Source organism: Terrapene carolina, unplaced genomic scaffold (assembly GCF_002925995.2).
Source record: "Terrapene carolina triunguis isolate 2854851 unplaced genomic scaffold, T_m_triunguis-2.0 Scaffold85, whole genome shotgun sequence".
Classification (NCBI taxonomy): domain Eukaryota; kingdom Metazoa; phylum Chordata; order Testudines; family Emydidae; genus Terrapene; species Terrapene triunguis.
This window is the reverse complement of record NW_020664436.1, coordinates 3,721,187-3,748,306: the sequence shown is the minus strand read 5'-3', so window position 1 is coordinate 3,748,306 and position 27,120 is coordinate 3,721,187. Positions and strand designations below refer to the sequence as shown.

General features: G+C 44.1%; 1 protein-coding gene across 1 annotated transcript in view; it reads right to left on the bottom strand.

Annotated features, from left to right (window-relative positions):
- Positions 1 to 27,120, bottom strand: part of KIF6 (kinesin family member 6) — a 291,482-nt gene that overhangs the window by 247,677 nt on the left and 16,685 nt on the right. The window contains exon 4 of the mRNA XM_024203468.3: positions 14,012 to 14,159. Coding sequence (XP_024059236.2) covers positions 14,012 to 14,159 — 148 coding nt within the window. The remainder of the gene's footprint in view (positions 1 to 14,011; positions 14,160 to 27,120) is intronic.

Sequence of the window (27,120 nt, the reverse complement as noted above, 5' to 3'; positions counted from 1 at the left end):
CTTTGAAACCATCCCCACATGTTAAGAAGGTTAAAAAAGCCAAAAGACTGTGTCTTACCATGGCTGCCTGCAAGCTGAAATCTGTGGCCTGGCACTGCATGAGTGATCTCTCACACCAAACCGGCAGGCCCTCAATATAAGAGGGAAAATGTGACCTTGTAACGAAAGCACATCTGCTGTGTAATGTGAACAGCAAAATGTAACGTGAAAGAGTGTACCCATTGTTCTCTAAAATGTATCTTTTTTAACCACCTCTCCCTTCTCATCCACCAGCTGCAAATCGTTCTCCTTCACAGAGGCTAGTGAATATTCGAAAACGGACGCGAAGGACGCGTGATGAAATGTTTACAGAACAGACTGCCTCCCACGCTGACAGAGCACAGCAGAATGCGTGGAGGCAGTCAATGACTGATTATCGAAAAGCCCAATATGAACGAGAGGAGAGGTGGCGGGCTGAATCGCGGGCTGAGGAGGAGAGGTTGCATGCTCAAGCGCGGGAGGAACAGAGCAAGTTGCGGGCTGAAGATGAGAGGTGGCGTCAGCTTGCACACAGAAGGCAAGAGTCCATGCTCCGGCTGCTGGAGCATCAAACTGATATGCTCCAGCGTATGGTTGAGCTGCAGGAAAGGCAGCAGGAGCACAGACCGCCGCTACAGCCCCTGTGTAACCAACAGCCCTCCTCCCCAAGTCCCATTGCCTCCTCACCCAGACGCCCAAGAACACGGTGGGGGGGCCTCCGGCCACACAGTCACTCCAGCCCAGATGATTTCCCGAGCAATAAGTGTTAAAGTTTTAAAGTTTTAAACTGCAGTGTGTCCTTTTCCTTCCCTCCTCCCCCACCCATCCCGGGCTACCTTTGCAATTATCCCCCTAGTTGTGTGATGAATTAATAAAGAATGCATGAATGTGAAGTAACAATGACTTTATTGCCTCTGCAAGTGGTGCTCGAAGGGGGGAGGGTAGTAGGGGAGGGTGGGGTGGTTGGTTTACAGGGAAGTAGAGTTAACCGGGTGGAGGGGTGTAGGGGCGGAGGGTTCATCAAGGAGAAACAAACAGAAGTTTCACTCCGTAGCCTGGCCAGTCACAAAACTCATTTTCAAAGCTTCTCTGATGCGCACCGCGCCCTGCTGTGCTCCTCTAAGCGCCCTGGTGTCTGGCTGCGCGTAATCAGCGGCCAGGCGATTTGCCTCAACCTCCCACCCTGCCATAAATGTCTCCCCCTTACTCTCACAGATATTGTGGAGCGCACAGCAAGCAGCAATAACAATGGGGATATTCTTTTCGCTAAGGTCTGAGCGACTCAGTAAGCTGCGCCAGCGCGCTTTTAAACGCCCAAATGCACATTCCACCACCATTCGGCACTTGCTCAGCCTGTAGTTGAACAGGTCCTGACTACTGTCCAGGCTGCCTGTGTACGGCTTCATGAGCCATGGCATTAAGGGGTAGGCTGGGTCCCCAAGGATCACGATAGGCATTTCAACATCCCCAACGGTTATTTTCTGGTCCGGGAAGAAAGTCCCTTCCTCCAGCTTTCGAAACAGAGCAGAGTGCCTGAAGACGCGAGCATCATGTACCCTTCCCGGCCAGCCCACGTTGATGTCGGTGAAACGTCCCTTGTGATCCACCAGGGCTTGCAGCAGCATTGAAAAGTACCCCTTGCGGTTTATGTACTCGGTGGCTTGGTGCTCCGGTGACAAGATAGGGATATGGATTCCGTCTATCGCACCACCACAGTTTGGGAATCCCATTGTAGCAAAGCCATCCACTATGGCCTGCACGTTTCCCAGAGTCACTACCCTTGATATCACCAGGTCTCTGATTGCCCTGGCAACTTGGATCACAGCAGCCCCCACAGTAGATTTGCCCACTCCAAATTGATTCCCGACTGACCGGTAGCTGTCTGGCGTTGCAAGCTTCCACAGGGCTATCGCCACTCGCTTCTCAACTGTGAGGGCTGCTCTCATCCTGGTATTCTGGCGCTTCAGGGCAGGGGAAAGCAAGTCACAAAGTTCCATGAAAGTGCCCTTACGCATGCGAAAGTTTCGCAGCCACTGGGAATCGTCCCACACCTGCAGCACGATGCGGTCCCACCAGTCTGTGCTTGTTTCCCGGGCCCAGAATCGGCGTTCCACAGCATGAACCTGCCCCATTAACACCATGATTTCCAAATTGCTGGGGCCTGTGCCTTGTGAGAGGTCTAGGTCCATGTCCATTTCCTCATCACTCTCGTCGCCGCGCTGCAATCGCCTCCTCCTCGCCTGGTCCTGGTTTTGCTTTGGCATGTCCTGGCTCTGCATATACTCCAGGACAATGCGCGTGGTGTTCATAGTGCTCATAATTGCCGCGGTGATCTGAGCGGGCTCCATGATCCCAGTGCTAGCTATGGCGTCTGGTCTGAAAAAAGGCGCGAAACTAGTATCTGACGGACCAGGGGAAGAAGGGAGGGAGGGAGGGAGGGAGGGAGGGGCGAGTGACGACATGGCGTACAGGTACAGGGAATTAAAATCAAGAAAGGTGGCTTTGCATCAGGGAGAAACACAAACAACTGTCACACAGAATGCCCCCCCCCCAAAGATTGAACTCAAAAGGCTGGGTTTAGCAGGAGGGAGGGCGGAAGCAAATGAATACAGAATAAATCTATTTTTTACATCTTAAGACGACGGTGCAGCATGACTGATAGCCCTCAGCATTTTCTGGGTGCTTGGCAGCAAATACTGGGCGCTTGGCAGTTAGCCTTCAGGTCTATTGCACGATCTGATACCCACTGCAGTATGACAACGATGGATACCAGTTGTAATATACTATCTACTACCCAAAAGGCAAGGGGTTGCTGCTGTGTAGCAATCTAGCCCCACATCTGCCAGCCCCCAGATCGCCCTCGGCCTCTTCTGGGTGCTTAGCAGAAAATACTGGGCACTTGGCAGAAAATAGCATACTACGACTCAGCTAACGTGCGATGAGCCAACAGGGCGCATGGCAGAAAATGGCATACTACGACTGATAACCATCATTGTCTGCCCAGGTGTCCATGATCGACAGCCACTGCTGTACGACGAGGACGGTTACCAGTCGTAATAAACCATCTACTGCCAAAAGGCAAAAGGCAAGGGGCTGGTGCAATGCAGCCCCACGGCTGCCAGCCCCACGGCTGCCGGCACCCAGATCGCCAATGAAGGCTACCAGTCATGCTGCACCGTCTACCGCCAAAAGGCAGTTAGCTGCTGCTGCTGTGTAGCAATGCAGTCCCACGTCTGCCGGCACCTAGATGACATATGGTGACGGTGAGCTGAGCTGAGCGGACTCCATGCTTGCCGGGGTATGTTGTCTGCACAGGTAACCCAGGTAAAAAGGCGCGAATCTATTGTCTGCCGTTGCTGTGACGGAGGGGGAGGGGCCTGACGACATGTACCCAGAACCCCCCGCGGCACTGTTTTGCATCATCCGGGCATTGGGATCTCAACCCAGAATTCCAATGGGCGGCGGAGACTGCGGGAACTGTGGGATAGCTACCCATAGTGCAATGCGCTGGAAGTCGACGCTAGCCTCGGTACTGTGGACGCGGTCCGCCGAACTAATGCACTTAGAGCATTTTATGTGGGGACACACACAATCGGCTGTATACAATCGATTTCCATAAAACCGGCTTAAATAAATTCGACCTAATTTCGTAGTGTAGACATACCCTTAGAGATGCAAGTTAAGAGCAGCTCTAACTTACATCACTGGAGTAAGATTCCCTGAGCACAAAGTCCCTCTGCTCTATCATGCCCCCTTAGACTCAAGGTGAGAAGAGGTGCTGCTGGTTTAAGAAGTAGTTATGACACCTCTGCCAGCTTTACAGCAACAGAGGATTCTTCTACAAAGGATGAATTCTCCTCTGACCATCAATAGGTACTTTAAGGCAATTTTGGACCATTTACACAGTGCAAATGGACTTAGCACACTGGCAAATCTGGCTTTGAATGATTAAAATGGTCCTGTTTTTGTCTTTTCACTTAATTTTTTTTCTTTTTTAATATTGTTATTTTTCAATGGTGTTTTACTAGCATGAAAAATGAGACAGAAATTGGGATTGGGATTGCAATTTACACAGGTAATAAATCTCCCGCAAGAGAGGTAATTTACATCATGGAAAGAATGGACAGTAAAGCAGATGTCACTTTCTATGGGTGTAATTCACTTTCATCCAGGGGCCTGTGAAAACCCTTTATGTCAGTTGAGCGCCCACCATTTGAGCTTAGGTGTGTATGGATGGAACTCACCTGCCATCATAAAAGGGGCACCTGTGCCTCTGGTGCACCATAGATGGTTTTTGGGGGCATAGAATCATAGAATATCAGGGTTGGAAGGGATCTCAGGAGGTCATCTAGTCCAACCCCCTGCTCAAAGCAGGACCAATTCCCAACAAAATCATCCCAGCCAGGGCTTTGTCAAGCCGGGCCTTAAAAACCTCCAAGGAAGGAGACTCCACCACCTCCTTAGGTAACGCATTCCAGTGCTTCACCACCCTCCTAGTGAAATAGTGTTTCCTAATATCCAACCTAGACCTCCCCCACTGCAACTTGAGACCATTGCTCCTTGTTCTGTCATCTGCCACCACTGAGAACAGCCGAGCTCCATCCTCTTTGGAACCCCCCCTCAGGTAGTTGAAAGCAGCTATCAAATCCCCCCTCATTCTTCTCTTCTGGAGACTAAACAATCCCAGTTCCCTCAGCCTCTCCTCATAAGTCATGTGCTCCAGACCCCTAATCATTTTTGTTGCCCTCCGCTGGACTCTTTCCAATTTTTCCACATCCTTCTTGTAGTGTGGGGCCCAAAACTGGACACAGTCCTCCAGATGAGGCCTCACCAATGTCGAATAAAGGGGAACGATCATGTTCCTCGATCTGCTGGCAATGCCCCTACTTATACAGCCCAAAATGCCATTAGCCTTCTTCGCAACAAGAGCACACTGTTGACTCATATCCAGCTTCTCGTCCACTGTGACTCCTAGGTCCTTTTCTGCAGAACTGCTACCTAGCCATTCGGTCCCTAGTCTGTAGCAGTGCATGGGATTCTTCCGTCCTAAGTGCAGGACTCTGCACTTGTCCTTGTTGAACCTCATCAGGTTTTTTTGGCCCAATCCTCTAATTTGTCTAGGTCCCTCTGTATCCGATCCCTACCCTCTAGTGTATCTACCACGCCTCCCAGTTTAGTGTCATCTGCAAACTTGCTGAGAGTGCAGTCCACACCATCCTCCAGATCATTAATAAAGATATTAAACAAAACCGGCCCCAGGACCGACCCTTGGGGCACTCCGCTTGAAACCGGCTGCCAACTAGACATGGAGCCATTGATCATTACCCGTTGAGCCCGACGATCTAGCCAGCTTTCTATCCACCTTACAGTCCATTCATCCAGCCCATACTTCTTTAACTTGCCGGCAAGAATACTGTGGGAGACCGTATCAAAAGCTTTGCTAAAGTCAAGGAATAATACATCCACTGCTTTCCCCTCATCCACAGAGCCAGTTATCTCCTCATAGAAGGCAATTAGGTTAGTCAGGCACGACTTCCCCTTGGTGAATCCATGCTGACTGTTCCTGATCACTTTCCTCTCCTCTAAGTGTTTCATAATTGATTCCTTGAGGACCTGCTCCATGATTTTTCCAGGGACTGAGGTGAGGCTGACTGGCCTGTAGTTCCCCGGATCCTCCTTCTTCCCTTTTTTAAAGATGGGCACTACATTAGCCTTTTTCCAGTCATCCGGGACCTCCCCCGATCGCCATGAGTTTTCAAAAATAATGGCTAATGGCTCTGCAATCTCATCCGCCAACTCCTTTAGCACCCTCAGATGCAGCGCATCCGGCCCCATGGACATGTGCACGTCCAGTTTTTCTAAATAGTCTCGAACCACTTCTTTCTCCACAGAGGGCTGGTCACCTTCTCCCCATACTGTGCTGCCCAGTGCAGCAGTCTGGGAGCTGACCTTGTTTGTGAAGACAGAGGCAAAAAAATCATTGAGTACATTAGCTTTTTCCACATCCTCGGTCACTAGGTTGCCACCCTCATTCAGTAAGAGGCCCACACTTTCTTTGACTTTCTTCTTGTTGCTAACATACCTGAAGAAACCCTTCTTGTTACTCTTAATATCTCTTGCTAGCTGCAACTCCAAGTGTGATTTGGCCTTCCTGATTTCACTCCTGCATGCCTGAGCAATATTTTTATACTCCTCCCTGGTCATTTGTCCAATCTTCCACTTCTTGTAAGCTTCTTTTTTGCGTTTAAGATCAGCAAGGATTTCACTGTTTAGCGAAGCTGGTCGCCTGCCATATTTACTATTCTTTCTACACATCGGGATGGTTTGTTCCTGCAACCGCAATAAGGATTCTTTAAAATACAGCCAGCTCTCCTGGACCCCTTTGCCCTTCATGTTATTCTCCCAGGGGATCCTGCCCATTTGTTCCCTGAGGGAGTCAAAGTCTGCTTTTCTGAAGTCCAGGGTCCGTATTCTGCTGCTCTCCTTTCTTCCTTGTGTCAGGATCCTGAACTCGACCATCTCATGGTCACTGCCTCCCAGGTTCCCATCCACTTTTGCTTCCCCTACTAATTCTTCCCTGTTTGTGAGCAGCAGGTCAAGAAAAGCTCTGCCCCTAGTTGGTTCCTCCAGCACTTGCACCAGGAAATTGTCCCCTACACTTTCCAAAAACTTCCTGGATTGTCTGTGCACCGCTGTATTGCTCTCCCAGCAGATATCAGGGTGATTAAAGTCTCCCATGAGAACCAGGGCCTGCGATCTAGCAACTTCTGCTAGTTGCCAGAAGAAAGCCTCGTCCACCTCATCCCCCTGGTCTGGTGGTCTATAGCAGACTCCGACCACGACATCACCCTTGTTGCTCACACTTCTCAACTTTATCCAGAGACTTTCAGGTTTTTCTGCAGTTTCATACCGGAGCTCTGAGCAGTCATACTCCTCTCTTACATACAACGCAACTCCCCCACCTTTTCTGCCCTGCCTGTCCTTCCTGAACAGTTTATATCCGTCCATGACAGTACTCCAGTCATGTGAGTTATCCCACCAAGTCTCTGTTATTCCAATCGCATCATAGTTCCCTGACTGTGCCAGGACTTCCAGTTCTCCCTGCTTGTTTCCCAGGCTTCTTGCATTTGTGTATAGGCACTTAAGATAACTCATCGATCGTCCCTCTTTCTCAGTATGAGACAGGAGTCCTCCCCTCTTGCGCTCTCCTGCTTGTGCTTCCTCCCAGGATCCCATTTCGCCACTTACCTCAGGGCTTTGGTCTCCTTCCCCCGGTGAACTTAGTTTAAAGCCCTCCTCACTAGGTTAGCCAGCCTGCTGGCGAAGATGCTCTTCCCTCTCTTCGTTAGGTGGAGCCCGTCTCTGCCTAGCACTCCTCCTTCTTGGAACACCATCCCATGGTTGAAGAATCCAAAGCCTTCTCTCCGACACCACCTGCGTAGCCATTCGTTGACTTCCACGATTCGACGGTCTCTACCCAGGCCTTTTCCTTGCACAGAGAGGATGGACGAGAACACCACTTGTGCCTCAAACTCCTTTATCCTTCTTCCCAGAGCCACGTAGTCTGCAGTTATCCACTCAAGGTCATTCTTGGCAGTATCATTGGTGCCCACGTGTAGAAGCAGGAAGGGGTAGCGATCCGAGGGCATGCTGGGAAGAGACCACTAGACAGGCACTTACGTGAATTTAATGGAAGAACCACAACATAGCTAAAGGCACAGCGGCAACTCTCTCAACCCACGGAGCAGGCCTTTGCTGCATAGTGCTGTAGCCATATGCCTTATCACTTGGTTCAGTGGATTAACATTATCCTCCCTATTCCTCCTGAACCACTACCTAGATCCACACACAAGCCCATTTACTCAAGCTTTGAATGGGGAGAAGTGAATTTCACCCTGTATTAGTGAGATCCTTCACTACAGAATCGACTGCATCCCTATTTGAAAAGCTAATTGCTCCTTGCAAATGTCTGCATACCAATACCTGTTTTACAAAGAAACCGCCTTAACAGAAACATGCCATGTACTGCTAAACACTTATGATGCCTCTGGGCTTCAACAGGAACCCTGGAGGTTTTAAAGAGCAGGTTGGATAAACAGCTGTCAGGGATGGTCCAGGTTTACATGGTCCTGCCTCAGCGCAGGGGGCTGAACTTGATGATTTCTCAACGTCACTTCCAGCCCTACACTTCTATGATTCTGTCTCCACAAGCTCCAATCCTGATAAACTACATTTCCTCTAATGATACTTCACCTTGCTTCTGATCTACCTCATGAACCAAGAGGAAAGTTGACATTTCACCACAAACATAGTAAAGAAACAATAACAAAGATATTTGTATAATATATTTTAAATATATTTAAATATACTTTTGACTAGTGCATGAATATATGGAAATTTCCACCTATGTCAGCTTTTTTGAAAGGGCCCACTATAAAAGACAAGAGGAAATAAGAGAAGAGGAAGGTATGGAAAGAGACAAAGATGAAAGGAAGAGAAACAAGAAGAGATAAGGGAGGAAAGTAAAACACACACACAAAAAGTAAAAGTGGCCAATCTGAGAGCAGAGAGGGAGCAGTGTCCCTAAATGTGTGGCTAGCTAATACTATGAAGCGCCAGTCACTTTAAATGCCAGAAACACGTCTGAAAAATCAAATGTTCCTGCATGCACTCTTGATAGAACTAAATATGCAAATACTACAAATCAGATGGTTATTTCTTCATCCTACATTATTATTTAATCAGCACAGTACCAGACAGAGGAAGACAAAGTCCTAGTCTCAAGGAGTTATTCTAGGGACTCCATCTTATACACCCTTACTCATGTAGGTGTTCATGTGACTAAAATCTACTCTTATGAATAAGGATTGGTAGGTACAGCTCTAAATACAGTACAAACATAATATGGAATGGCTGACCAGATGATAATCAGGACACGACAGTAAGCTATTTGATCAGCTTACCTATTTTCACATATATTTCATTTTCACATTTGCACAAAGTTGCTAAATTAAAGAAATAAAGTTTAATTCAGTCATGGACCTTGTGGAGTAAAGAGGAACAAAGAACACATGAAGTCAGACAGACAATACACAACTTTTACTTTTATTTTCTTGGCTTTGCCTCACATGGTTGATGGAGTGGCAGAATGAATGATTTATATTGGTTGAGAATTAATATTACAGCATGTAAACAAAATTTCATTTCTCTTTTGGGGAACACTGATATAAAATTGCCAAGAATATTTAATTTATTTTTCTCTTGTACAGATGTAATGAGTGACTATCAGCGTCACTCTCTGTCACAACCTCTTAGAAACCTGACAGTAATATTTATCTCCTCACTGATTTTGTTTCTGTCCAATGGGAAAGTAGATCATTTTTCTGTGTTTTGGTTGAAGTGAAAACTAACTTTTAGCAGAAGTTCTTACACTTTTGATGTCAAGGACCATTTCATAAGATCCTTTGATGGCCTCCCCGCAATCCCCTACCTTATCCATGGCAACAGTGCTTGGTTCTCAAACTTTTTTCCCTTCTGTGGGTCACCAAAAATAATTCCTATTTGAGAGTCACTGACTTAAAAATAACTTTAGTACAGTATGAAAAGAAACCTGTTGCTTGCAGGTGGAACACATAATTTTAATTTCTTATCTAAACCATATAATAACTTTTCCAATTAAATCATTTTAGTTAAGATGGGAGAATGAAAAAGCAAGTTTTAAGCCACTCAAGATTTTTCTAGACTGTTTTTGCATGTCTAATGAAGCGCACAGGTGTTGGGACGCTAATCTCCTTTTTTAAGGAGAAAAAATTCACCCAGATGAATAGGGTCCATGCAATGCCCACTGCAACACTTAAGTCCCACAATGGCCCTCCTCTCTGAGAGGGGGAGGAACAGGCTGAGCAGCCATGCAGACTTGGAGGGGTACTGTACTCTTTGCTTCTCACAGAGTGAGGCTTTATGCCAGGCCCAAGTAGGCTAGCACAGTTGGGGAAGGAGCTATTGAATCAACATTTATGAGGTTACATGGGTCCTGTGACAGGATGCTGATCAGGAACTGCTGAGCAAGCCCTCTGTCACTCCAGCTCCAAGTAAGGGAGGTGAATTGGAGCTAACTAGAGGAACCTGAGAGTGATTGGCAGAGCCGGAACAGCTGCCAGCCTGATTAGCCTGGGGCTATATACAGGCACAGAGGAAAGAAGCAAAAGGGGGAGGAGCTGAAGCCAGAGAGTGGAAGGAGAGGGGTAGCTATCCCCTCCTGGCTACAAGAAAGAGAAGTCCCTAAGGTTGGGACTTCCAGCAATATGTGGTGAGAGGTAGTAGGTTTGCACTGTGTAAATAAACTGCACTGGTGACTGCTGAGTCAGAAGGTCTCTGAGTGATTGTTGGAGCAGAGCAGAGGCAGGACCAAAGGGGGCCCTGCTACGCCCTGTTACAGGTCCAAAACTCATCCTAGGCTGGAATAGTAGCAACTCCACAGGAAGCCTGCAAATTGGAGGAATTGGCCCTCTAGCAGGGTCTTGGAATCTATTTCCACCCACATGTGCTTAGTTCCCTGCAAAAAGACTGAATATTCATACTTTGTGAAGAGAGGTATGAATTTCACACTCAAAAAATTAGGAAGCCCCCTTCAGAACTGCCACAAGGAGACTCAAGAGCTTCAAGCATTATTGACATCATTCATGTTCCTCAGTTAATCAGTCAGCATTTCCATTATACTATATACATAGCATTTCAAATGTTAACTCCCCTGTAAAAATTTATGCAAGGCTGATCTATGCCATAAAAGGTCAGGCAAGATAAAAAAAAAAAAAGTACCAAAATTAACAAGAATGAAATTTGGCAATTTTTTCTTATTAAAATACAAACAGGTGGCATAATGCCCTTGGCTATGGAGGCAAGCTTCCAACTTTCTTTGGTCGCAAGTGAAATATATTGCAAGGTTTCCAACCTAGTGATTTCCCACAAACCCACCATTAACAAGCAGAGTATCTTGCATAATTCATAAGTGCCTGCGTTTCCTCATCTGTAACATGCAGAAAATGGTGCTTAACCTCCTTTGTAAAGCAGTTTAAGATCTATGGATGAAAAGTAGTATGAAAGAACTAAAAACTGGCAAGAATTATTAGAGATACCAGTTGTACTCCATAATTAAGACTGAGTAGTGTTTTTGCACTTAAAAGCAACGACTCAATCTCTATGTATGAAAAATACAGCATTTAGTCCCCCCAAAATTACAGCATTTACTTTTTAAATACAGAATGATATTTCTATGAATTTACAAGTAAATCACTTAAATAATTTAGGAGTTAAAATTAATTTTAAAATGGCTTCTTTAAAAAATGTAGACATTACTGTCAGACTGTTGTTGTTATTGTCCTGAATGAACTTAACAACAGAACAATGCAGATGTGTCAAACCTCCCATGTCGTTTAAACTCACTAAAATCTTGTGCATATGCTACAATGGAAGATTTTTAATTATGGGCAGATGAATGAGCCCATTATTCTTCATAAATGAATGTTTCTTCTTCAGCAGAGGATGAAGAATAATGCTCTTTTACAGAGAATTCCACAAGAACTGTCCACATGCATGTGCAGGAGAAAGCTGGGAGTGAAGGAGGCAGGGGAAAACTAGGGTATACACTCTCCAGCTTCTTTGTGATGCACTAGCAAAAACAAAGCAGCTGTAAACCCAGCTGGACTGGCAAGTATGCTGTCACTGCCATGCACTGCTCCCTTGTGCATAAGTAGCCAAGTGTACTGGTGAAACAGGCCATAAAATTTAAATTTTTAAAAATAGTTTAAGGTTAAGATCTTAAAATCATTGAAAATATCACTTGGTAACATTCTTTGCGTTTCTTGTTTAGTGATCCTATATGAAATTTTAAATTTAGAAACTCATGTATATTACTAGAAAATGCTACATTAAGATTAAATGACAGTTGAAAGTACATATCATTTATAGAGTATATTTACTGTGATTGTAAACTCCTCAGGGTGTGGGCTGCCCTTGTGTTCTGGTTGTACAGAGCCTAGTAGAGTGGGAGTCTGCTACCTGATTGAGGACTCTAGTTGCTACCACAATACAAATAATAACAATATAAATAGTTTACATTGACACGTTACATAGATGTTGTACTTAATCCCAAAACAACACATTATAAACCCAAGAAATTCAGTTAAGGTTAAACTTAAAAGAAATCCAAACAGAAATGCACAGTTAGGGCACCCAAACAGCCTTAACTTCACTCTGCAGTGACACCATGCAAAACCATATGATTAAGTTTTTGTGACTGCAGATTATATTATGCTGATTTTTAAAGACATATTAGATTGCTTCTTTTCGTCCCTTCATGTTGTCGCTACGGGGCTAAGGTAATGTTACTTGGGTGCCCCAACCAATTTTCAATAACTTGACATGGCTAGATTTCTTTTAAATTTAACCTTAACTCTGAACTAGCTGGATTTATAAACACTAGGTTTTCAAATAACTACAACATTTCTGTAATATATTTTACCTTAACTATCTAATATGTGCTCTCAGATGCAACTCCATCTTAATGTAGTTTTTGTCTGAGAATTATTATTAGGGGCAGCCTCTGCTCAGGAAAAACTCAGAAATGGAGTAACAGGTAAGGTTAGAAAAAGGGGTAGAGTAGGAGTGGTGAATCAGAAGAAGACTCGAAAGTAAGAGCACAGGGAAGAGATGGAGAAATTGTGTAAACCTTTCATTATTTAATATTAACCACTTTTTGTCTTACACTGAAACCAAATCCATGGTCTCTTCACACAAAGAACTTCCACTAGCTTCAATAGAAGTGCTACATGTGGAACATCTGCAAAACTGGCTCTATGAGCCTTTGAAAGTATTCTACAGACAATTTTTAACTAGTCTTTTAGGTCTAGATACCTTTTAAAGCCGATATAAAGACACTATTAAAAAGTTAAATATGTAACAGATGGCATACAAGTGCATTATGAGAAAAACGCATTATGGGCAAAAACTTTCATCACATCTTTTTACTATTTACAGCTTTACTTGTTCATGTGGCATACATGTGTAGCTATGCCGAGAAACTTGCATAATGTCTGCCCACTCTATGCCAGACTTCAGGCAGTGAATGAGCCTCTTACTCATATTAGCATGTATGAGTATATTACATACATATTTAAAGTTAAAGAAGAGACAAACATACAAAAAGGATAATTGTGGTTTGGATGTCTTTGCTTTTGAAAAATTAAACTCGCTGAGATATTGAAATTTGAAACTATTTTCCCACAATATTTTATTAAATAGTTGTGATTATGGATCTGTGATATTTAAGTGGTCATACTACACTGTGACCATGCAATTAACATGGATTAGTACAATCTAGTAAAATAATCTTGTTAAGTAACCTGATTTTTTAAAGACCTTCAATAAAGTTTATCCAGGAAAGTCAAGTTGTATTATGAATTTTACAAATACTATACTGCATAAAGTTAATATTATGAGCTTCACTCAAACATACAAAAAGCAAGGTAGTTCAAATGATGGGTGAAAATACTGGTTGATGGTCAATCTTTTATTTGCTCTTCTTGGCCTAACGTTATATAGGATTATGAATTTTCATACTTCATCTGTGCATTGCAACACTTATCATAGGCATAATACAGTTGATGCTGTCACAGCCAAATATTTGATCAAACACCACCCTGGGCAAGCCTGAATGTGGTACTCTCAAAAAATAAGAAATTGAAATAATTCCAATGGTGTCCACTATTTTTCAGTGCCTGGCAACAACCTGGTCATCCACCACTCATGATGACTTTATGGTAAGGCTACAGTGTCAGGCTAGATTTCACCGCTAATATTCATTTCTTTCGTTTGGTGGGTTTAAGTCAGGACTTATTGTAGCATTACCACCAAGATTGTTTCCTGTGATTCAATGCAGTATTAATAAATCAGATTTTTTTTTTTTTAAAGAAAATGAAAGGACAAAGATCTGTACCTTCTTCAACTGCTGAAAAATGTAAGACAGTGTCCTGGGAATGATGCCTCGATCACTATAACGCTCTGCTCCCCCAGTGATGGTAAAAGTCTTGCCACTGCCCGTCTGTCCATATGCAAAGATAGTGCCATTATATCCTGCTAGAGCACTAAAAAATGAAGGAATAGATAACACGTTGCATACAGTACCTTTTCCATGGTTATCTCTTATAGCTTCATCAAGAACCTGATCCAATGCCCATTGTAGTCAAAGGGAATGTATCAATTGTCTTCGGTGAGCATTTGGATCAGGCTCAAACAAATTTATTTTAGATCAGATGGAGTTTCAAGATTTTCATGACCTGAATAGAAAGCAATGATGTTCTGACTCATTCCATAATTAAATATCGGAGTTACCATTAGATTCTAACAAAGTTTATTATTATGTACATACTTTTTGTGTGCCTATCACCATAGTATATCAATGCAAATGAGGAGTTGGTAATGGGCTATAGAGAATCTTTAATCTCTAAACCAACCCATCCTGAATCCAGTCGCTTGGTGGTGACTAAAATAGGCAGCACATGATAGCCATTCAATAGCCTGTGTGAAGTGAGTTTGATGGTCCCAGGCCAGTTTCTAGTGGAAAAGTGTGCAAATCATAAAAAATCACAACCATCCCTGTTAATCTTGTTGACGGTCTCAGCAGAGAAGCCAAAAAGCCAATTGTCCTCTTATCCTTAGACGTGGTCCCACAAAGTCAGGGCTAAAGCACACTGAGGTGCCAATGTGTTTAAAGCTCCCATTGCTGCTGTCCATACTGTGCTTTATATGTGCATAAATAAGAAACATAAGCCTCCAGAAATATCAATCTGCACTTTTAATGAGTGCTTACCACAGAGACTGGGCTTTTAAAAAAAAATGTTGAAAGGTTATCAGAAGAATTAAATTCATGATCTGGTAGCCCAGTAGCACAGCATCAGTTTGGGAGCAAGCTAGATGCCTTGCTGGCTATACTGTGAGGCAGTTAAGACAGTTTTGCTGCCCTGGAAGGGAAGAGAACCCATGAAATAATGTGGAGGCACTGAAGTGTCCCACCCATCATAACTCAGTCCTCCACAGGTGGCCTGAGGTCCCTGAGTTTTCCTCATGCTCCTTACAACATCCACATATTTGGAAGGCTAAGCTTACTGTCCCCCCTCTCCCAAACTGAACAATGTGTAGGAAATTCCATAAATTGAAATTCAGTGTCAAATCCATTAATATTTCTAATAATGCTCATCATTATGGTATCTCCCCATATACAGCACAAGATGGTCCTTTGTTTTTACAAGTTTCTCTTGGGCAAACTAATCTAGATGTAAAAGCAGATCCAGTGACACATATGGACACTCTTTTAGGGAAAGTAAGTATGTCCAAAACTTTGGGGAAACAGTAACAAATCGGAAAACAGTTAATAGATTCTATTCTACTCAGGTTCTTATACTGTGTCACTCAACAAGGTATCCTAGTACCTTCCAGAAGTGCATTGTGACATGACTAGCAGTAGTCATGTGTTGGTCTCTCTTTTTCCCTTCCTTTCCCCAGGGAGGAAACTGTGCGTGGATTTTTTTAAAAAATTGCTTGTTATTTATTTTTATGAGTGAAGAGTAGGTCAAGTTTGCAATTGGAATGAAAAGTGATAAGTGTTGTGGTGGTTCATGGATCCCAAAGGAGTTCTTTCCACAGTCTTGGACTGGCTACAAAGAAGGCTCTTGTCTCCCTCATAAATGAAAGTTACCATTATGATAGACCAGGGGTAGGCAATCTACGGCACGCGTACCAAAGGCGGCATGCAAGCTGATTTTCAGTGGCACTCACACTGCCCGGGTCCTGGCCACCAGTCCGGGGGGGCTCTGCATTTTAATTTAATTTTAAATGAAGCTTCTTAAACATTTTAAAAACCTTATTTACTTTACATACAACAATAGTTTAGTTATATATTATAGACTTATAGAAAGAGACCTTCTAAAAACGTTAAATTGTATTACTGGCGTGCAAAACCTTAAATTAGAGTGAATAAATGAAGACTTGGCACATTACTCTGAAAGGTTGCCGACCCCTGTGATAGACAGTTTGATTGTGCCAGAGGAGCAGACTTCTTGATGATGGTCCTCATTCTGGAACTTTAGGCAATCTTTAAGGTAAGCCTGGGCTCAGACCCTTAAAAATCTTGAAGATAACGACTGAAACTTGAATTCGACACAGTATTTTAGGGAGACTCATTGTAGTGAGATGACAACGGACCTTGCATACTTCCAGAACCCTGTGTTGCTGTGGAGGTGCACTGCTGAACTCTGTACTAATTGTAATTTACTCTGGAATAACTGTTTCATGCTTAGGTAGACTGCACTGCTGTTGTCCCACTAAGAGGTAGTCAAGGCACATATTAATAAGGCTGGATCACCTTTTGAAAAGTTAGGATGCACTCTCCTAGGTAAATGTAGATGATAGAATGTGGACACTGCTATGTAAGAGTTTAGGTCAGTGATGAATCCAAGAGCCCAATGATGGCACACAGTCTCCTAGTTAGCTGTCAATGGCAGAACACATCACTCATGAATCCAGGAACATTCCCAAACTGCAAACTGATTTGACCGGGAGACTGCACTGTGGCTGGAAACTCATCTGCCAACCACAATAACCTCTGTCATATTTGAATGCAACTTCAACCAATTGTTCTTCATCCATAAATTGATTTTGATCAAGCACTGGACAATCATGAGAACAGTGATATTAATGTATATTGTGAAGGACAGATGGAGCAGTGTGTCATCCCACTTCCATGATCAACTGAGACATTTTTTATTAATGAATTTAGATAATTTACATGATATGAGAGTATGTATTTGAAGGTTTCTGGTCTTGGTTTTGTTTGCAGAGAGAGATAGTTTTAATGCAACGAACAAAGAGCATTCCCTTTAACTATGGTGATCTGGACTTCATTACTGATAAGGTGTTATAGTTTGATGGAACTGTTTGTATATGAAAATATGGCTAATGGCTTTTTTATTAATACATGGCAAACGTTCCTTCACTACTTACCAGCAGAGAGTCTTACTTTTTGTTAAATAAGACATTGAGGAGGGAATGTCTGAGATATAAATACAAGTTTTGGTTATTTGCCCAGCCCTCCCTGAGATAATATATACGTAGGTATATAGATATATGTATTATGCTTTTCTTTTCTTAATTTCATGTATACATTTTTAAAGTCTGTATTGATTTTACTGGGTATATTAGTTATATGTTTTGTTTGTCCAAGTTTACCTTGGGGGTAAAGACTTAAGACTATTTCTGCCATTTTTAAATTCATTTCAGATTAATTATGGTAGACTGCCCCAGAATATTCCTGGAAAACAAGTACTTTGCTACCTGCTGTATATCAGCTCCTATATTCTACCGTGATAAGATATAAATACCCAAGGCAGAAATTATGGTCATTACTTTGTATTTTCACTTTTCTGTAAAACAGATAATTGGAAACAATCACCCAAAAGTAGTTAAAAATAGAAACTGGATAAGTATTCAGCCTACTTTTTACTACAATATTCATATGGCCAATTGAACTAGGACTCGGCAGTCTGCATTTGACAGGACAGATTATAAAATCTCTGGATTCAGGAATGCCAAATTCCTCTTTTTCCTTTCAGCAACTGTAGTTTATAAAGACTTGCTCTAGCTTTATACATCTCATAAACTGTTTTTCCACAATTCAAACTCCTCTTACAATAAATTCAAAGGGAGCAATAAAAGGGATAAATGAATTAGGGAAGAATTATCCTCCTGATAAGATTTATCAGACCCCAAAAGTAGATTTAATTTATTTAGTCTAAAGACCCTACCAACTTTGCATAAAGGAAAAAGGGCAAAAATATTCTTGTGCATTTTTTGTTTATAGATAAAGTGATAAGCCAAGATAAGAAAAAATGTTTGTTTCTTGTCTAAGAGGAAGGGACCATGTATAGATAGGCTGCTGGTCTGGCACCATGAGAGATGCAAAGGGTCTCCAACTTAATGAAGCTTATTTGAAAACCTGAGAGGTTGCCAAATTGCTCAGTTTAATCCACTACACTAGGATATCAAAGAAAAACAAACAGAAGTATATTGACAGCAACTACAGCCAACATCTGCTCCCAATGACCAAAAATACCCCATGAAGTCAGGGAATAGCTGGATTTTAGCTTCCAGATGTTAAAAAGCCAATACAAACAGCATCAAGGTTAGAAAACGCCCGATCCATCTACTCTAGGAATTTGCAGAGTACCTATCAACACAGTATCTGAGTGCACAATACAATAATGGTGAATCACAGAGCTGCCCTTAAGTGAATTTGCTTCTTGCCTCTTCTAGGTTTGGGATCTTACTGATCTTCCTTCCTTTCCTGTTCTTCTTCATAGTTGTTGTAGTTCCCTAACGTCAGTTATTGTGCTGCGGCGTCTGCAAAAAGTTGTAATTTGCAATGTATTCTGGATATGGTCACACTTAGCCTTATAGTATTATCTTCCCCTGGTGTCTTTTTTACTCCTGGGGGAATTCTGCACCACTGCACATGCACAGAATTTATGTACCCCACAGATTTCTTTGCTTACCCACAGAAAAATGACTTTCTGACGGGGAAGCAAAGGGAAGCCACAAGAGCAGTCATACGACCCTCCCCAACAGTATGTTTCGAGTGCCCAGGGCAGCAGGCAGAGAGGTAAATCACTGTGGGGCAGAACTGGGGAAGACCCGGCTGGTGGCTCCTACCTTGCGCCGGACTCAGCTGCTAGTCCCAGCAGGGCGGGAGAGGACGGGACTTCCTCTTCCCCTGCATAGCATGTCAGACCCATCCCCAGATTTCTCCCCCAGCTGTAGAAAGCTCTGCAAACTGCCCCCCCCCACACGCACTTTCTGCACCCATCACTCCTCAGCTGCAGAGGGAGGGATCACTTTACAGGGAGCTGCTCCCCCATCTGCCCAACCCCCATGCATCCAGACCCCCTCATACCCAGACTCTCCCGCTGAGCCTCACCGGCCCCACCCACCCACCCAGAACCCACCTGACGAGCCCCACTCCCTCTGCACCTGGACCACACGGACGAGCCACCCACACCCGGATCCCCAGCCTACCGAGCCCTGCTGAGCCTCACGCCCCACCACACCCAGAACCCTCCCCCACCAACGAGCCCCACTCCCTCTGCACCTGGACCACGCCGACGAGCCACCCAGTTCCCCACCCTACCAAGCCCCAACCAGATGCACCTGGATCCCCACCCCACTGAGCCCGACTCCCCCAGCATCTGGATCCCTCCCACTGATCTCCCCAGATCCCCCTGCTGAGCTCTATCCCCCCACACTCAGACCCCCCTGCTGAGCCTCAACCACCTTTTACCTGGACCCCCCTGCAGAGTCCCATTACCCGTGGCATCCAGAATCCCCCAACAAGCCCCTGTGCATCCGGGTCCCCCCTGCAACTGGAAGTGAAAATGTGCATACAAAACCTTGGTACACTCAAAAGTGTGCATAACAGTCAAGTATCAGGGGGTAGCCGTGTTAGTCCGTATCTCCAAAAACAACAAGGAGTCTGGTGGCACCTTAAAGACTAACAGATTTATTTGGGCATCAGAAACAGACTTCAAAGAGAAACAGCAGAACTAAAATTCATTTGCAAATTTAACACCATTAATCTGGGCTTGAATAGGGATTGGGAGTGGCTGGCTCATTACAGAAGCAGCTTTTCCTCTCCTGGAATTGACACCTCCTCATCTATTATTGGGAGTGGACTACATCCATCCTGATTGAATTGGCCCTGTCAACACTGGTTCTCCACTTGCGAAGTAACTCCCTGCTCCCCATGTGTCAGTATATAATGCCTGCATCTGTAACTTTCACTTTAGGCATCTGAAGAAGTGAGGTTTTTACCCACGAAAGCTTATGCCCAAATAAATCTGTTAGTCTTTAAGGTGCCACCAGACTCCTTGTTGTTTTCATAACAGTCAAGGACACTTTTGAAAATGTGGCCAATTATTTCTCTCTGCATTATTTAAGATCTATAAGGAACTATAGGATATAGGTCTAATCTTGCTAATCCATACTCCTGCTAAATAAGGACAATTGAAATTGATGAGACTGCAGTGTAATTTGGCAATGAATCTGACCTAGTAATTGTTAACATAATAAATGCTACTTAGGGATCAAACTTGATCTTTGTTCATTCAAAAATGCTGTATCTTCATTTTCAAAGTAAAAATCAATTCCCAAATTGCTTACTTAACCTGCATCTTGTTTTAGTTTGTTCTTCAGAGAGCAAATTCTAAATTTAAACTGTAGCTGTATAGGCTTGTATATGGGCACTTAGAAGATGGGCAAAATAAATGGTTATTTGCTGAACATAGAATACTTGAAAAGTCCAAGGTATGAAATTTTTTTTTCAACATTAAGGTACACAATTTATTTAGTTAAAGAAAAATATGTAAGAGGGAGAATGCTTCTCTAAACATTTCAGCAGTACTGTGCCAGTCAGTGTACAACTTTCTACAGAAAAGAAGGCAACACTTACTGTTAGTGCAGGTGAAAGGCCTTTGTATGTATACAATGCACTCTAGGCCCATGCCCTGACTCAGGTCTGAGCCCAACCCCCCCTTCTGTCCACACAAAAATCAGTTCGACTCAGATTAGCAAGCATTCAGAATCCAGGTCCTAGGACCCTACTAATGGTGCTGGGTCAGAGCCCGAGTCCTGCTGGAACTCTGAATTAAGCCCTATCATTTTAGCAGTGTGGATACAGGTCAGAAGGTCTGCGTACTGCAGTATGAACATGTTAACTTGGGGCTGTGGATGCTACTGGGTGGCAAGGCACCTAAAAGTTAGGTGTTGAAATATTTAGTCCTTTTGTGGATCTATCCCTAAAAAGTAACCACAACATCTCATTCAACTTCAAAGGTGGTGGCTGTAGATGGACGCTGCAACCCAAAAATTTGATAGTGCTATCTGGGAAGGGGGCACAGCCAAGATGGATTTCCTTAGAAGTTTCCACCAGAGGGACTCCTGAAGACCTCAGCCACAAACTAAAGCTGTCTCCAAAAGAAGTAGGAACATCAAGGGAAAACAGTAGGGAAACACCAACAGACCTCCCTTGGAGCGAATATCCAATTTTGCAGGAAGCTAGGCTAGCACAGGGACATGTAATGTGCATCTCCTTGCATTAACTTCAATTATTCTAGCCCCCAAAGCTTTGTCTAGATAATTAATCCTGAACTAGTTAGACTGGCCTGGTTATCAACTGAAATCTCATTTAGATTTTGAAATATTCATATGTGGAGAACAGACATAAGTAGTATTTCTTCACAGTTACACCCACACCTTCTAAATTTTAAAGTGGCATCAGAATCACCAGAAAACCCTGCATGTTTTTTTCTCGGGCAGTTGAGCTTTGGCATGGTTAAAAAGATGCTTTGTTCAATGAATTGTCTCTTAACTACTTCAAACAAAACACATCAAAGACACATTATCCAAGAGATGAGGTCTTGCTGAAATGATCTTTAGTGAGTTTATGAAATGTTGCATGACTTCATGTTCAGAAGCTCATGGACTAATTCCAGGCAGATTGGCCGGGATGTTGCTGAAGAGATCTGTCTCCAGTATACTTTAACAAAATTACTGATGTTTACGATTTTCCAAGTTTTTGGAGAGACATCTCTCCTTAATAATAAATATCAAGTTCAGAACAACAGTCTACAGAGAATGAAAAATATTGTAAAATGGGATGACCTAACTATATCCAAATTTGTTAATTTCTCTATTCCCAAGCAGTCTGTTTTATGATAAAATACATTTTACTTGCAGGCTAGAATGTAATAGCATTTATTTGTAGAATTGAGAGATACATTTCTTCTGATTTATATAAGAACAGTTTCATTCACCAAAAACCAAATCCTGCAGTCCTCACTCAAGCAAAGTTCCCATTGATTTCAATGAGAATTTTATCTGTGTAAGGTTTTGGCCCCTATTTAATTCAACTAAACAAATACAGACAATGGTCATGACAAAGGACTTTATAACAATTACTCAGCAAATAAATGAAGCATTAATTTGATTATGCTTCTACTGCTAAACACAAACCACTTAAATTTCTCTTTTGTGATCTCATTTAGAATATGGAACAGTATTCATTTCTTGTCATTACTCTAGACTGAGCACTCTGGAGCAAGGACTTTCTTATTTATTACAGAGTCATAGGCCAGAAGGGAGCATTGTGATCATCCAATCTGACCTATATAACACAGGCCATAGAACGTCCACAAAATAATTCCCAGAGAATATATTTTAGAAAAACATCCAATATGTTTATAAAAGGCTATCACAGTGTGGTCCTAATCTTTAAATGGGCCTCTACATCAGTGATGCCCACTCTCATAATTTTATGGGGAGTCTCATATGTTTGGTGTTTTCCTTGAAGCCCTAGTTCCAAGAATACAATGACTATATGAGACTATCAGCTTTAATTAAAAAAAAAAAAGTTTCTAGGCCTCATGGTTACAGAGAAAAGCTTGGAAATGTGACCTAAGTGCCTCCTAAAGACTCAGAACCAAAAGAAATCAAAATGTATTTTTTCTTTAATATGTCATAATTTTTAAATGTTTGGGTTTGGCAACAATAAAAATAATAATTTTGTTTGTCAGCGCTGTATAACAATTAAATTTTACATCACAGAATATACATTTAAGTTACGTTGAAAATCTATTTAGACTGGGGGTGGGCAAACTACGGCCCACAGGCTGTTTTAAGCCGGACGATGAGCTGCGCCATGTGGCTCGGCCCCGCTCCGGCGCTCCGGCTGTGGCACTGGGTCGGGGGCAGCATCAGAGAGGAGGGGGTCTCCACCCAAAAGAGAAAGTCTACTTAAACCCCTGGGAAACCCCTCCTTTTTGTCTTCAGCTGGCTCAAGAGATAGCCTCTCCACTCCCAAGGATACCTGAAAGAAACTGGAACAAAGGACAGTAACTACAAGGGGTGTGAGTGATTGATGGACCCAGACTAGCCTGTAAAAGGAAGCTTACTGGAATTCCTCTAAGGGTGAGGTTTTTATCTGTACTCAGTTTTCTTAGTGTATTAGACTCAGACTTGCGTGTTTTCTTTTATTTTACTTGGTAATTCACTTTGTTCTGTCTGTCACGACTTGGAACCACTTAAATCCTACTTTCTGTATTTAATACAATCACTTTTTACTTATTAATTAACCCAGAGTATGTATTAATACCTGGGGGGTGGGGAAACAGCTGTGCATATCTCTCTATCAGTGTTATAGAGGGTGAACAATTTATGAGTTTACCCTATATAAGCTTTACAGGGTAAAACGGATTTATTTGGGGTTTGGACCCCATTGGGAGTTGGGCATCTGAGTGTGATAGACAGGAACACTTCTTAAGTTGCTTTCCGTTAAGTCTGCAGCTTTGGGGCACATGGTTCAGACCCTGAGTCTGTGTTGGAGCAGACTGGCGTGTCTGGCTCAACAAGACAGGGTGCTGGAGTCCCAAACTGGTAGGGAAAGCAGGGGCAGAAATCATCTTGGCACATCAGTTGGCAGTTCCCAAAGGGGTTTCTGTGATCCAACCTGTCACAGTAGGCTTGACTATAGAGAAGTATTGTCAGGGTCAGGCTGTGGGCAACCTGCGTGCAAGGGTAAGTCACCAAGTTGCGGTCAGGAGACGAGTAGCAGAGTCAGGGTCATGTTGGGTCAGGATGCCAGGAATTCAGGGTCAGGTGGTGAGGTAGACAGAAGGCAAGTAGTGGAGTTGGGGTTGAACCAGGGTCAGGAGCCAGAGTCTGGGGTTCACAGCAAGGCAAGGACTGGAGTGGAAGCAAGCAGTCAGTCTGCATCATTGCTCAGACAGCTCCCCGTGATGGATTTTTTGTTTATATACTGGCATGGGCCAATCAGTAGGCTGTGAGGAGCCACCACTGCAGCCTCGCTGGGCAATACTTCCTGCAGTATCTAGCTTTACAGGGTCCCCCAGCGGAAAGCCAGCCTGTACTTCTGGTGGTGATGGGGAAGTGTCAGCAGCCTGGAACTCCCATGGTCTGACGTTTTAGTCACGCAGATTCTTATATTGCCTCTCACCCCCTCCCTCATGGTGTTGCTGGTCCAGTCTTGTCGGTGTGACTCCAACGGAGGTTGGTCGATTTGTTGGAAGCAAGATTTCTGGCAATATTCGGAGGAGAAGATAATGTTCCTCCACCACCAGGAGATACACAGATCATGCCTCTCCAACCAAGGAATGCCCATTACTGTGAAGAATGGAGAGCAGATCACATCAGAGCATATTATTTCCCAGTACCCTTCCACTATGGACTCTAGGGAGATGGTCTCTTGAGTCACCAGTCCTGATGATAGGAGCCACCCATCTATCGTCTCAGCCAGATATAGTGTGGGATTTGCCAAGAGAAGGATCTGTAGTGTTTGGGCTGCCTTAACATCTATAAAGTTGGGAGCAGCTCCAGTGTCTATCATCAACTGCAGAGGAATCTGTCTTGCCTCCCCCAAGATCTGCAATTGCAGGAGCAATTGAAAATGCTGGGAGACCCTGTCGTTCCCAGGTAAGGTTCTTCTCGAAGGTTAGGGGGTGGTTCCAGAGCATGGCACTCTGATGATTCCCAGGCTGTACCCCCAAACTGAGCGTGGGCTGGTCCATTTCCCAAGCTCTTTCAATCTGGACAGGAGGCAAGTGCATGTCCTGGCTCCCCACAGTAAAAACAGAGGTTCAATTGCAATCAATATTCTTTCTCCTCCAGAGTCAGGCATCAGTAATCCAGCTCGAACTGCATTGACTCGGTTGCAGGACTCGGTGCTACAGACTTTGGTGTAGCAGGCGGATGTGGGAGTATCAGGCTGCCACTTCTTTACTCCTTCTGCTCGCGCAGCCAAGACTCGATGACATGGGGAGATCAATAAATGCCTCTAGGGGTGTAGGGTTTTCAACGTGGGCTACATTATCTTTTACATCTGCACTGAGTCCTCACCAGAGTTGGTGTTGTTGGGCTGCCTCATTCCATTTGACATCAGCTGCAAGCTATCGGAAATGAGCAGCATAGGAGGTGGCCAGTCCTTGCCCCTAATGAAACTTCTGGAGGGCAGCCTCTGCAGAGCAGACAAGATGTGGGTTATCAAAGAAGGCTTGTAGGAAGGCATCCCTTTCAGAGAGTACTGGGCTGTTCTACTCTAATAGGGGGAAGCGCAGTTGAGTGCTTTGCTGGTGAGGAAGCTAACTGCTAGCCCCACTTCATCTTGTCTCTGGGGTACATTTGGGGGCGGGGCAGGAAGAGCAGCCTGCATTGGTTCAGAACCATTCAGGCAGCAGCAATGTGGGAGCCTGTTTGGGAGGTGGGAGCCTGTTCAGGAGGTGGGTAGTCTGCTGAGGGAGGTGTGTAGCTGCATCTCCTGTGAGATGCTAGCTGTTCACATAGGGTCTGTGCTTTGGCAGTGAGCTGCATCACCTGGACATGCAACTGAGCTAAATGCTCATGCAGGTTCTGTGATTGGGCTGCAAACTGCATAGCTTGGATCTGTAGCACAAGGTTCTTTAGTTGCAGAAGAGTGACTTGGTCCTGCAGGTCCCAGGCCCTCAGGGAACTGCTGGTTGGAGAGTTGCCCTCCCTTCCATCTTCTATGGAGGGGTTGGATGGGACCGCTGGGGAGGGTCTCAGCAAACTGTTGGGACCGGTGTCAGGACTGGGCTGTGAGTTGCCTGTGTGCACAGCTTGGATACCAAGTTGCCGTCAGTAGACAAGAAGCAAAGTCAGGGGCCAAGCCAGGTCAGGATGCCAGAAGTCAGGGTAGGTGCCAAGTTGCAGACAAGATGCAAGTATCAGAGCTGGGGTCAAGCAAGGATCAGAAGCCAGAGTCTGGGGTTCACAGCAAGGCATGGACTGGAGCAGAAGGTCTCCATCGTTGCTTAGAAAGCTCCCTGTGATGGCTTTATACATCAGCATGGCCCAATCAGTAGGCTGTCATTCAGGCTCTTCTGGGTGGCACTTCCTGCACTGTATAGCTTCACAGGTCCCCCAGCAGAAACCTGGCCTGAGTTTCCAGTGGTGATAGAGAAGTGTTGGCAGCATGGAGCAAACATGGTGTCAGAAACTGGTAAGTGGATGGGTAGGCCTAGTGGTTGGAGAAGCAGCGGTCAGCCCTAGTGGTCAGGCCAGGGACCAAAGCCAGAGGTCAGAGAAGGAATCAGGAACCAAGAGTAGGGTTGGAATATGGCTGTAGCAGGCACAGATTGGGCCTGGAACAGGAGCAAGCACGAACAGGGGCACAGGCAGTTAGAATCAACAAGCAGTGGGGGATACGGCTGGTGAGGTAGTGACATTGAGTAGACTGGAGTAGTTGCTTTCATTGGGAGCCTATATCCCTGGCCTTGGTGGCACTTAGTTAGATCTTCATCTCCAGATTACTTGAGGGCTCCATGACAATCAACCTGGACTCAGCCAATTAGGCTCAGGGAGAAGAACATAAGAATGGTCATACTGGGACAGACCAGTGTCCATCTAGCCCAGTATCCTTCTTCCAACATTGGCAGGTACCAGAAGCTTCACAGGGAATTAACAGAAAAGGGCAATTATTGAGTGAAACATCCCCGGTCACACAGCTCCCACTTATGGCAGTGAGAGGTTTAGGGACACGCAGAGAATGGGGCTGCATCCCTGACCATCTTGGCTAATAGCCATTAATGGACCTATCCTCCATGAATGTATCTAATCCTTTTTGAACCCATTTATACTTTTGGCCTTCACAACATCTCCTGGCAATGAGTTCCACAGCTTGACTGTGCATTATGTGAAGAAGTGGTTCCTTATCTTAGGCAACAGGTTTAAAACTATTAATTTCATTGGATGACCCCTGGTTATTGTGTTATGTGAAAGGGTAAATGACACTTCCCTATTCACTTTTTCTACATCATTCATGATTTTACAGAGCTCTATCATATCCCCCTTTAGTCGTCTCTTTTCTAAACTGAACAGTTCCAGTCTTTTTAATCTTTCCTCATATAGAAACTGTAACATACCCTGTCATAACTATAAAGGGAAGGGTAACAGCTCTCTGTGTACAGAGAC